At 40.8% G+C, this 13,501-nt stretch overlaps 1 protein-coding gene across 9 annotated transcripts in view; it reads right to left on the bottom strand.

Annotated features, from left to right (window-relative positions):
• The window catches only part of GAS2L3 (growth arrest specific 2 like 3), a 109,143-nt gene that overhangs the window by 6,436 nt on the left and 89,206 nt on the right, over nucleotides 1–13,501 (bottom strand). For all 9 annotated transcript variants that reach the window (XM_077265589.1, XM_077265586.1, XM_077265587.1 and 6 more), the window contains 3 exons: nucleotides 12,859–12,922; nucleotides 12,517–12,652; nucleotides 11,527–11,634 (listed from right to left, as the gene is read on the bottom strand). In XM_077265589.1, coding sequence (XP_077121704.1) covers nucleotides 11,527–11,634; nucleotides 12,517–12,652; nucleotides 12,859–12,922 — 308 coding nt within the window. The remainder of the gene's footprint in view (nucleotides 1–11,526; nucleotides 11,635–12,516; nucleotides 12,653–12,858; nucleotides 12,923–13,501) is intronic.

Genomic DNA, 13,501 nt, shown 5'->3' with positions numbered 1-13,501 from the left:
GGTGGAGGTTCCCTGATGTTTTGGGGTTGCTTTGCTGCCTCTGGTACTGGACTGCTTGACCGTGTGCATGGCATTATGAAGTCTGAAGACTACCAACAAATTTTGCAGCATAATGTAGGGCCCAGTATGAGAAAGCTGGGTCTCCCTCAGAGGTCATGGTTCTTCCAGCAGGACAATGACCCAAAACACACTTCAAAGAGCACTAGAAAATGGTTTGAGAGAAAGCACTGGAGACTTCTAAGGTGGCCAGCAATGAGTCCAGACCTGAATCCCATAGAACACCTGTGGAGCGATCCAAAAATGGCAGTTTGGAGAAGGCAACCTTCAAATATCAGGGACCTGGAGCAGTTTGCCAAAGAAGAATGGTCTAAAATTCCAGCAGAGCATTGTAAGAAACTCATTGATGGTTACCAGAAGCGGTTGGTCGCAGTTATTTTGGCTAAAGGTTGTGCAACCAAGTATTAGGCTGAGGGTGCCAATACTTTTGTCTGGCCCATTTTTGAAGTTTTGTGTGAAATGATCAATGTTTTGCTTTTTGCTTCATTCTCTTTTGTGTTTTTTCATTTAAGACAAATTAAATGAAGATAATACCACAGAATTTGTGACTGCAATCATTTTCAGGAAGAAACTGAGTATTATCTGACAGAATTGCAGGGGTGTCAATACTTTTGGCCACAACTGTACATGGCACAGTTATATATGTATGCGTGTTTGCAAAATATAGTACAGTTAGGTCCAGAAACATTTGGAGAGAAACCGAATCTTCACAATTTGCGCTCTGCATACCACTATTTTGGATTAAAAAAGAAATAACAGATGCAATTGACGTGTAGACTTTCAGATATAATTAAAGGGGTTAAACAAAAATATCCTGTGAAAAGTTTAGGAATTGCACACATTTTTTACAAAGTCTCCTCATTTCAGGGGCTCAAAAGTAATTGGACAAGTTAACTTCACCATAAATAAAATGTTCATTTTTAACACTTTGTAGAGAATCTCTTGCAGGCAATGACTGCCTGAAATCTGGAAAACCATGGATGTCACCAAACGTCGGGTTTCCCCTTTTGTGATGCTTTGACTGGCATTTACAGCTGACGACAGTTGTTGCTTCTCTGTGGGTGTTCCTCCCTTAAGTTTTGTCTTAAGCATGTGAAATGCACACTGAATGGGTTTGCGATCTGGTGATTGACTTGGCCACTGCTGAATATTTCACTTCAGTGCCTTGAAAATCGCCTGCGATACTTTTGCAGTACGTTTTGTGCCATTGTCTATCTGTACTGTGAAGCACCATCCAGTCAACCTTACCGCATTTGGTTTAATGTCAGCAGAAATTGTACATAGCCCTGTTAACTTCAGAATTCATCCAGCTGCTTCTGTCTTCAGTCACATCACCAATAAACACTAGTGACCCACTGATATTGGAAGCCATGCATGCCCATGCCACCAGTGCCTCCATCATGGTTTACTGACGATGTGGTGTGCTTTGGATCACGCTACGTTCGAAGCCTCCTCCACACTTTCTTCTTCCTATCATTCTGGTACAAGTTGATCTTCGTTTGGTGTCCAAAGAATGCTTTTCCAGAATTGGACTGGCTTCTTTAGATTTTTTTTGGCAAAATCTAATCCGGCCTTTCTATTTCTAAAAGGAACCTGTCCGGTCCCCAGTTCCCCCAGCATAGTGTCTACATAGCTAAATATCCTGCCTAACAGTCCCTTTATTACATTACACAAACAGATCTATATAAAAAGTATTTCTAAAGTCCGTTTATGACTAGTCCTTGGGGCATTAAGTGTCCCCAGTCTAGTCAGTCCACTTAGCACATTATCACGCCCCAGTAGGAGTAATAACATGGCTTACAAGGGCCGGCGTCACAGTCAGCGCTATACATACCTCGCACATGTGTGCGGCTTCCTCCCCTCACTGCATAGATCCTCTGAATCCAGGTGTATGTTTTCTAAACATCTGTTTTTGATGTGTAATGTAACAAAAGGGACTGTTGAACACGGTATTTAGCTATGTAGACAACTGCTGGTGGTGCTGGTGGCACGGAGAACCTGACAGGTTCCTTTTAAAGCAGATTAATGGTTTGCATCTTGTGGTGAACCTCTTGTATTTGCACTCATGAAGTCTTCTCTTTATGCCACTTCCTAAGAGTGTTCTACATTTGGACGGATGTTGTGAAGGGGTTTTTCTTCACCATGGAAAGGATTCTGAGAACATTCACCAATGTCTGCTGTAGACGTCCAGGCCTCATTGAGTGTTTATTGCTTTTTTTTTTTTTTTTTTTTTAGACTAATGGTGGTCTGTTTCCCTTCAATTGAACACATGTTGTGGGATCACAACAATAGCTTCCAAATGCAAATGCCACACCTGGAATCAGCGCCAGACCCTTTACCTGGTAAACCGTGGAACGATTAACGAGAGGATAGCCGATAGAAGAGCTTTTGAAATAATTGTCCAATTACTTTCAGTCCCTTTAAAAAGAGGCAGCTACATATTAAAGAGTTGTAGTTCCTAAACCCTTACTACAATTAGCATGTGAATACCCTCAAACTGAAGCTGAGAGTCTGCATTTTAAGCCCATATTGATTCTATAAGTGGATCTAGAACACGTTTTGGTAAACCTCTAGAATGCCAAAACTTGTGTCACTGTCCAAATATTTCTTAACATAACTGTATAGATACACACACACGACTAACTCTTTTTACATTATATTTTTCTTAAACATATATAGTTTTGCTTACAAATTGTTTCTCTTCAAGTATGTACCAGAAATCAAAGTGATTGTATTCAGAATGCATCTGTGTCTTTACTAGAGTCTGTAACTGGACAGAATGAGGCCATGGCAACGTGTTGTGTGTATCCGTTCATTTGTAATATGAAAATAGCATTAAAAAAAAAAAAAAAAAAAAGCAGTCTGAATGTATCAAATGAAGAGCATTAATGTCATTTCCATTTTGGCCTCTCCCACTGTAATTGAAGCTTGAAATTACTACTTCATATTTTAATCCCTCACCACCGGCAACATTTCTGCTTGTGCTCAGCAAATGAAGAATTTTTGCTGAAATTCAGAAACTTAAAAACAGGGGGAAAAGAAAAAAAATTATCCACCTGGTATCTTCTTCCTTAGGAGATAATCAATGCTGCCTCGCAGTGTTATTAAAAGAGAATCGGTCAGCCGTCATAGCAAGAGGAATAATGCTGCCTCACAGTGTTATTAAAAGAGAATCGGTCAGCCGTCATAGCAAGAGGAATAAGCTAATACTTGAAATCGGTGATCCGATGTATTATTCTCGTAAAATCCTGTTTGTCTTGATATATTAATGGGCTGTTAAGATCTATGGGCTGGACACAGAACATCTTGAGAATCTGAGCTTATTTAACCCCTTTACCCCCAAGGGTGGTTTGCACGTTAATGACCGGGCCAATTTTTACAATTCTGACCACTGTCCCTTTATGAGTTTATGACTGTCAGAATCGCCAAGATCCGTTGAAGCGTTCCACTGTTTTCTCGTGACATAATGTACTCCATGATAATGGTAAAATTTCTTCGATATAACTTGCGTTTATTTGTGAAAAAAACGGAAATTTGGCGAAAATTTTGAAAATTTTGCAATTTTCCAACTTTGAATTTTTATGCCCTTAAATCACAGAGATATGTCACACAAAATACTTAATAGGTAACATTTTCCACATGTCTACTTTACATCAGCACAATTTAGGAACCAAAATTTTTTTTGTTAGGGAGTTATAAGGGTTAAAAGTTGACCAGCAATTTCTCATTTTTACAACACCATTTTTTTTTTTTTTTTTTTTTTTTTTAGGGACCACATCTCATTTGAAGTAATTTTGAGGGGTCTATATGATAGAAAATACCCAAGTGTGACACCATTCTAAAACCTGCACCCCTCAAGGTGCTCAAAAACATATTCAAAAAAATTTATTAACCCTTCAGGTGTTTCACAGGAATTTTTGGAATGTTTTAAATGTTAATTATTAAATAATTTTTTTTTTTTTTTTTTTTTTTTTTTTTTTTTTTTTTACACAAAATTTATTTCAGCTCCAATTTGTTTTATTTTACCAAGGGTAACAGGAGAAAATGGACCCCAAAAGTTGTTGTACAATTTGTCCTGAGTACGCCGATATCCCATATGTGGGGGTAAACCACTGTTTGGGCGCACCACAGAGCTCGGAAGGGAAGGAGCGCCATTTGACTTTTCAATGCAAAATTGACTGGAATTGAGATGGAACGCCATGTTGCGTTTGGAGAGCCCCTGATGTGCCTAAACATTGAAACCCCCCACAAGTGACACCGTTTTGGAAAGTAGACCCCTTAAGGAACTTATCTAGATGTGTGGTGAGCACTTTGACCCAACAAGTGCTTTACAGAAGTTTATAATGCAGAGCCGTAAAAATAAAAAATCATATTTTTTCACAAAAATGATCTTTTTGCCCCCATTTTTTTATTTTCCCAAGGGTGACCCCATATTGGAAACTAGACCTCCCAAGGAACTTATCTAGATGTGTTGTGAGAACTTTGAACCCCCAGGTGTTTTACTACAGCTTACAATGCAGAGCCGTGAAAATAAACAATCTTTTTTTCCCACAAAAATGATTTTTAGCCCCCCAAAATTATATTTTCCCAAGGGTAACAAGAGAACTTGGACCCCAAAAGTTGTTGTCCAATTTGTCCCGAGTACGCTGATGCCCCATATGTTGGGGTAAACCCCTGTTTGGGCGCACAGTAAAGCTCGGAAGGGAAGGAGCACTGTTTTACTTTTTCAATGCAGAATTGGCTGGAATTGAGATCGGACGCCATGTCGCGTTTGGAGAGCCCCTGATGTGCCTGAACAGTGGAAACTCCCCAATTCTACCTGAAACCCTAATCCAAACACACCCCTAACACTAATCCCAACGGTAACCCTAACCACACCCCTAACCCTGACACACCCCCAACTCTAATCCCAACCGTAAATGTAATCCAAACCCTAACCCTAACTTTAGCCCCAACCCTATCCCAACCCTAACCCTAACGGGAAAATGGAAATAAATACATTTTTTTAATTTTATTATTTTTCCCTAACTAAGGGGGTGATTAAGGGGGGGTTGATTTACTTTTATAGCATTTTTTATAGCGGATTTTTATGATTGGCAGCCGTCACACACTAAAAGATGCTTTTTACAGCAAAAAAGTTTTTGCGTCTCCACATTTTGAGACCTATAATTTTTTCATATTTTGGTCCACAGAGTCATGTGAGGTCTTGTTTTTTGCGGGACGAGTTGACGTTTTTATTGGTAACATTTTCGGACACGTGACAGTTTTTGATCGCTTTTTATTCCGATTTTTGTGAGGCAGAATGACCAAAAACCAGCTATTCATGAATTTCTTTTGGGGGAAGCGTTTATACCGTTCCACGTTTGGTAAAATTGATAAAGCAGTTTTATTCTTCGGGTCAGTACGATTACAGCAATACCTAATTTATATCTTTTTTTGTGTTTTGGCGCTTTTATACGATAAAAACTATTTTATAGAATAAATTATTTTGGCATCGCTTTATTCTGAGGACTATATCTTTTTTATTTTTTCTTTGATGACGCTGTATGGCGGCTTGTTTTTTGCGGGACAATATGACGTTTTCAGCGGTACCATGGTTATTTATATCCGTCTTTTTGATCGCGTGTTATTCCACTTTTTGTTCGGCGGTATGATAATAAAGCGTTGCTCGTTTTTTTTTTTTTTTCCCTACGGTGTTCACTGCAGGGGTTAACTAGTGATATAGTTTTATAGGTGGGGTCGTTACGGACGCGGTGATACTAAATATGTGTACTTTTATTGTTTTATTTTTTTTATTTAGATAAAGAAATGTATTTATGGGAATAATATATATATTTTTCTTCTTTATTTAGGATTTTTTTTTATTTTTACTTATGTGGAATTTTTTTTTTTTTTACTTTGTCCCGGGGGGGGGGGGGGGGGGGGGGGACGGGGACATCACAGATCTGTGATCTGACAGTTTGCAAAGCACTCTGTCAGATCACCGATCTGACTTACAGCACTGCAGGCTTACCAAGCGCCCCTCCCTGCGCGATGCTTCCCTGTACCGCCGGCACACCGCGATCATGTTTGATCGCGGTGTGCCGGGGGTTAATGTGCCGGGGGCGGTCCGTGACCGCTCCTGGCACATAGTGCCGGATGTCGGATGTCAGCTGTGATAATCAGCTGACAACCGGCCGCGATCCCCCTCCGTGAGCACCGCCGATCGCGCTGGACGTACTATCCCGTCGGTGGTCATACGGGCCCACCCCACCTCGACGGGATAGTACGTCCAAAGTCAGAAAGGGGTTAAAATGAAAGGTGCAGTTACCAGTGTGAACCAAGCAATAGCCGATTATAGCTCTTCATAGCTCAGTCATTACATATCTCACGCTTGTATTGCACCTTTTCATTTAAAATAAGCCATGGAGGCAGATTCTCAGGGAGATCTGTGTCCGGTCCATAAATTTTAACAGCTCATAAAAAAAATTGATTTTTCTGGAGTAAGACCTTGAGTCGCAGATATCAAGGTATCCTTTTATTCAAACTTTCTATGACCTTTATGCAATATAATATACACGCACAGTGAGGAAAATAAGTATTTGATACGCTGACTATTTTGCAAGTTTTCCCACCTACAAAGAATGGAGACGTCTGTAATTTTTATCAAAGGTACACTTCAACTGTGAGATAGAATCTAAAAATAAAATCCAGAAAATCCCATTATACGATTTTTACATAATTAATTTGCATAAAATAAGTATTTAGTAGAGTAGAAAAACAGAACTTAATATTTGGTACAGAAATCTTTCTTTGCAATTACAGTGGTCAGACGTTTCCTGTAGTTCATGATCAAGTTTGCACACACTGCTGCAGGGATTTTGGCCCACTCCTCCATACAGATCTTCTAGGTTACGGGGATGTCACTGGGCAACATTGAGTTTCTCCTCTCTCCAAAGATTTTCTATTGGGTTCAGGTCTGGAGACTGGATAGCCTACTTCAGGACCTTGAAATGCTTCTAACGGAGCCACCCTTTAGTTGCCCTGGCGGTATGTTCCGTGTCATTGTGATGCGGGAAGACCCAGCCACGACCCATCTTCAATGCACTGAGGGAAGGAGGTTGTTGCCAAAATTTAACAATACATACCCCATCCATCCCCCCTTCAATATGGTGCAGTTGCCCCTTTGCAGAAAAGCAACTCCATAGTATGACTCTTCCTCCACCATGGTTCATGGTTGGGACGTTGTTCTTGGGGTTGTACTCATTCTTTTTCCTCCAAACACGGTGAGTGGAGTTGATACCAACATGCTCTACTTTGGCCTCATCTTTCCACATGACCTTCTCCCATTCCTCCTCCGGATCATCCAGATGGTCTTTGGCCAACTTCAAATGGGCCTGGACATGTGCCGCCATGAGAAGGGGGACGTTGTGTGCCCTGCAGGATTTTAATCCATGATGGCGTAGTGTGTTACTGTTGATAATGTTAGTAACTGTGGTCCTAGCTCTCTTCAGGTTATTTACCAGGTCCTCCCGTGTACTTCTGGGCTGATACCTGACCTTTCTCAGCATAATCCTTGCCCCATGAGGCAAAATCTTGCATGAAGCTCCAGCCAGAGGAAGATTAACAGTTATCTTGTGCTTCTTCCATTTTCTAATAATTGCTCCTACAGCTGCTTGCCCATTGTCCTGTAGCCCATCACAGCCTTGTGCAGATCTACAATTTTGTCCCTGGTGTCCTTAGACAGCTCTTTGGTCTTGGCAGAGAGGTTGGACTGTGATTGATCAAGTGTGATGAAAGGTGTATTTTATATAGGTAACAAGTTCAAACAGGTGAAATTAATACAGTTAATGAGGGCAGAGTAGGAGGGCTTCTTAAAGAAAAACTAACAGGTCTGTGAGAGCCAGAATTCTTGCTGGTTGGTAGGTGATCAAATACTTACCGTATATACTCGAGTATAAGCCGACCCCCTAATTTTGCTACAAAAAAACTGGGAAAACTTATATAATGCTGCACAAATGCCGATTATGGCCCCATAAGATGCTCCATATAAAAATGTGCCACATATGGGCCATAATGAACTGCATGGAGCATTATACTGTATGTGGCACATTGTTATATGGAGCATCTTCTAATGCTCCATACAGTTCATTATGGCCCATAAGATGCTCTATATAACAATTTGCCACATACAGTATAATGCTCCATGCAGTTCATTATGGCCCCATAAGATGCTCCATATCACAATGTGTCCCATATAATGCTCCATGCAGTTCATTATGGCCCCATAAGATGCTCCATATAACAATGTGCCCCATATAATGCTCCATGCAGTTCATTAACCCCATAAGATGCCCCATATAACAATGTGCCCCATATAATGCTCCATGCAGTTCATTATGGCCCCATAGATGCTTCATGTAACAATGTGCCACATGTAATGCTCCATACAGTTCATTATGGCCCCATAAGATGCTCCATATAACAATGTGCCCCATATAATGCTCCATGCAGTTCATAATGGCCCCATAGATGTCCATATAACAATGTGCCCCATATAATGCTCCATGCAGTTCATAATGGCCCCATAGATGCTCCATATAACAATGTGCCACATATAATGCTCCATGCAGTTCATTATGGCCCCATAGATGTCCATATAACAATGTGCCACATATAATGCTGCTGCAATAAAAAAAAAAAAAAAAAAAAAAAAAAGGCATTACATACTCACCTCTCATCGCTGCCCCTCAGCGTCCCGTCTCTCTGCAGTGACTGTTCAGGCAGAGGGCAGCGCGCACACTAATACCTCATCGCGCCCTCTGACCTGAATGTCACTGCAGATGACGCGGAAGACAGGGCGCTGGTGGAACGAGGGAAGGTGAATATGAAATACTCACCTGCTCCTGGCACGGTCCCTGGCAGCTTCTCCCGGACAGATGGTCTCCGGGAGCCGGCAGCTTCTTCCTCTGTTCAGTGGTCACGTGGTACCACTCATTACAGGAATGAATATGCGGCTCCACCCCTATGGGAGTGGAGTCCATATTCATTACTTTAATGAGCGGTACCACGTGACCGCTGAACAGTGGAAGAAGCTGCCGACGCTGGAGACCATGGGACATGCAGGGACCGCGTCAGGAGCAGGTGAGTTTTGACCGTCATCGCTCCCCCTCACCCGCCTACCCCCCCCGCCGACCATGACTCGAGTATAAGCCGAGAGGGGCACTTTCAGCCCATTTTTGGGGGCTGAAAATCTCGGCTTATACTAGTATATACGGCATTTCATGCAATAAAATGCAATTTAATTATTTACAAATAAATACAAAGTGATTTTTTGTTTTTTTATTGTTAGATTCTGTCTCTCACAGTTGAAGTGTACCTACGCTAAAAATGACAGACCTCTCCATTCTTTGTAAGTGGGGAAACGTGCAAAATCGGCAGTGTATCAAATACTTATTTTCCCCACTGTAGGCTTTGGAGGGTTCACCCCCACTGACAGATTCCCTTTAAAAGCATAATGATATTGTGGACATTGCTTTTTTTAGTTTATTTTAAAAAAACATAAAATGTGTGTATTTTTGCCACAATGTTTTAACTCAGTTTGGCTTCAGCTCAGAGGCCACATTGCAGCAAAATTTCATTTTTAAGCTTCATTTACCACTGAGTGAAAAGCCCAGTAATGCAACCCTCTATTACAACAGCTAGAAAAAAAAAATCTATACAGCAAGCCATAAATCAGGAAAAACACAACACATAAAGGCTAGTATATTATAAGTGGGGCATTGCTTCCTTTTCTGAAGCTTTAACACTCCATTAATTTGACAGTTTCCTTTACCCACTGTGTGTTGAGATTAGGTTACTGACACAGATGCTTCCTCCAGGAAACTGCTGCTAGGTCTGTGCTCCAGCAATTCATGGAAAGGAAAGAAACAAAGGCCGATGTGCCCTTTTAGCACATCATTACGTAATATAGGCCAGCTTTTCTTCACTGTACAGTAAATTACCTGCTGATCTGTCTGAAATATCTTCTTGTAATGTGAGTCAGTCAGCAATGCTAAGAAATCCATTTATTAGAAAAAAAAAAAAAAAAAAAAAAAAAGTGCCTTGTGGCTGCAAAATAATTATTTGCGCCTAGGTGGTAATTCCAAAAGATGTTAGCATGTTGGAAATTCTATCAGTGATTTTTGATCTTTACGACCTCATAATGGGCATCTCCTAATTAATGCAAACCAATTGCTTTGATGTGGTTTCAAGACAGATGTACTAAAATGTTGAGTGATGGCTGTGAAATGGAATTTTACAGAGGACCTTTTAGTAGTGACGATACTTGAACATTTCTTCTAGAATCTGCAGTCATGTTTTAATCTCCCTAAAGAGTTATTCTCAAGTTATGAAGTTGGTATAGTTAGTCAGCATGAAAATGAGCAAACTTGCATCTTCTATCAGCTGTCATTCTCCTGCTAGAAGAGCTTTTGTCTTACTACTAGTTTACAGCCCTTTGCCAAGGAGATCGACCACCAGAGTCTGACCAAGTATGGCAGTAGTTAAATCCCAGGCTGGGGACTTAAGTACCAAGTTCCCATCACCTCTCTCCAACAACTGAGTATTATACAGCTGTTAAAGGGAACCTGTCTCCACCAAAATGGAAGGTGAGCTAAGCCCACCGGCATCAGGGGCTTATCTACAGCATTCTGGAATGCTGTAGATAAGCCCCCGATGTAACCTGAAAGATAAGAAAAAGAGGTTAGATTATGCTCACCTGGGCGGGCGGTCCGATCCAATAGGCGTCGCGGTCCGGGGCCTCCCATCTTCTTATGATCACGTCCTCTTCTTGTCTTCACACCACAGCTCCGGCGCAGGCGTACTGATTTGCCCTGTTGAGGGCAGAGCAAAGTACTGCAGTGTGCAGGTGCCGGGAAAGGTCAGAGAGGTCCGGCGCCTGCACACTGCAGTACTTTGCCCCGGACCGCGACACCCATCGGACCGGACCGCAGCGGGACAGCCCCTAGGTGAGTATAATCTAATGTCTTTTTCTCATCTTTTAGGAAACATAGGGCTTATCTACAGGATTACAGAATGCTGTAGATAAGCCCCTGATGCTGGTGGGCTTAGCTCATCATCGATTTTGGGGGTGACAGGTTCCCTTTAAGACAGCTGCTCAGCCTCCCATCTCCCAGTCAGGATAAAACCTGGAGCTGATGTTATCAGTAATGCAAAATCACAAGCCTTTGACCCCCTCCATCACTGTTCCAAGGCAGGTCTCCTAATCACTGCTCTCACTTTCCTGGGCTATGTGCTTGTTCTAAGGCACTCTATTCTCTATATGTAAAGATAATGATAGCAGTGTATAATCCAGAACAAATACACAGACAGACCCAAGTGTCACGCAAGTAGGACTGTCCATCCCTGCCCAGTAACAAGGAATTGAAGAGACGGGAGACCTATGTGCTGAGGCAGACATATGTTGCTAATAACGCTTTAAAAACTTACCCTTATGAATAGGATTTTATCCCCTAAACGATAGCGGCCCTCTGATAAATATTCAATAGAGAATCTGTGTGAACAATTGCAGGGAGGATCTTGAGCAATGTGGGTCACCTGCAAAGAGAAAACAATTAAGAAATGCATAAGACTAACACGAAAAACCAAAAAGAAACACTTTTCAGTTGTCCGATTATGACGACTATTGGCCAAGTGTTTAATGAGCAGAAGAGCATATAGGAGACAAAGTCAAAAGGCTCCACCTTACTTATTTTCAGAGGACTTTATCAGATGAGTGAGCAATTTATTGTAATCATATATATGAAGTCTATTTTCCCATATATTCTTCTAACCTCCATAGCAATTTTCAAATTTCTTAGGACTGAAAGCAGAAGTTTCAGATTGTGCTGCTGGTATAGGGTCTTTACAGTTTTCAAGACAAAGCAAGGACTGTCCTGTGAGGGGTTTGATAGTACGTTGGCCTGACAGCACGTAGTGACATGGAAAACATTACTTCGGAATGCCGGGGTCTGATGTAAAGTTTGACTGTATACACACTTAACCCATGAAAAATATGACTAAAGTAGTGACACCCAGTAAATAAGCCCCCCCATCAGCTTAGGACCCCAAGTATGAGCATTGGTTCTGGGGGAAATTACATTTCCAAAGTGAGAACACGTTTAGTTGCTACTAGTGATTAGCGAAAATGCTCAAATAAGATGTGATCGGCATGCTTGAATAATAATATGTTAAGTCTCCGCGGCTGTATGTCTCGCGGCTGTTTGACAGCAACACCACATGCAGGGAATGCCTAACAAACAGGTAATCCATGCATGACTCGCGGCTGTCGATATTATTCGGGCACGCCAAAATCACTCGGTTAGCGCCAGAGCTTGCTCGGTTAACACTATCTGAGCACGTTCGCTCATCACTAGTTGCTACTCATCTTTATTGCTACAGCTATACCAAGCTAGAATTTGTATTATGACGGCATCTTACAGCCTCATGCAGCTCGTGGTGACAACAGGATTTCTCATTAGTTGTGGGAGCTAGAGGTCCAGACTCCATTAACATGGTTTCTTCAAGTTCAATCTCCTTTTCGAGCTTGACAAGCACAGGTGGTTCCACTCCATATCTTAAAAAATTATATTAATAGAAGGTAGTTTGAGTTCCATTGTTAGATTAGCTTTTGAAAGGTATACAAATAAAGTAATAAAAAAAAATATATATATATATATATATATATATATATATATATATATATATATATATATATATATATATATATATATATATATATATATATATATATATATATATATATATATATATATAACATACCGGGATACGATTCGGCCAACATCAAGGAGGCAGAGACACACTTGTCGGGGGTCTTTATGGAGAACTGGAAAATATTTAAAATCAGAATTCAGAAACTAAATTACCAATGAGACTCCATAGATTGTTGTAACCAAACACAATCACCAATATAAAATGTTTCCATTATGGATTTTTATTTTCGAACAACAAACTCGAACAGAGTTGTGTCAATCAAAATACAATGGTGTCACACTAAAAAAGTCTTGAAAAGGACTATTGATGCAGAGAAATTTAATTGCAATAGCAGAAACATACACTCTGGTAATGAGCTGACATGCAGTCTGACAAATCCTACGTGGCAGCTGTACCCGGTACCTTAAAGGCAGAATTTACAGTGCTGCAATCTGACGTATGGAAAGTTTTAGTAAGGATCAAGCTTCTCCTGACTGTTCTTAAGTATCAATCACGAGATTTTATATAAGTATAGCAGATTCAAAATGGCCTCTCTGAATGGAATCATTTGTTGGGACTTATTTTTGGTTTCTGATCAAAAGAATATAAAACAAAGCCATCACTAATGATCAGAAGTCAAACAAATATTCACAATTTTTTAAGGAAACATGATCCATTTGCCACATGACAGATAAGTAGGTTTCTGCGATGT

The sequence above is a fragment of the Ranitomeya variabilis genome, chromosome 5 (genome assembly GCF_051348905.1).
Source record: "Ranitomeya variabilis isolate aRanVar5 chromosome 5, aRanVar5.hap1, whole genome shotgun sequence".
Lineage (NCBI taxonomy): Eukaryota > Metazoa > Chordata > Amphibia > Anura > Dendrobatidae > Ranitomeya > Ranitomeya variabilis.
Note: the sequence above shows the minus strand (reverse complement) of the source record. Positions and strands in the feature narration are given on the sequence as shown.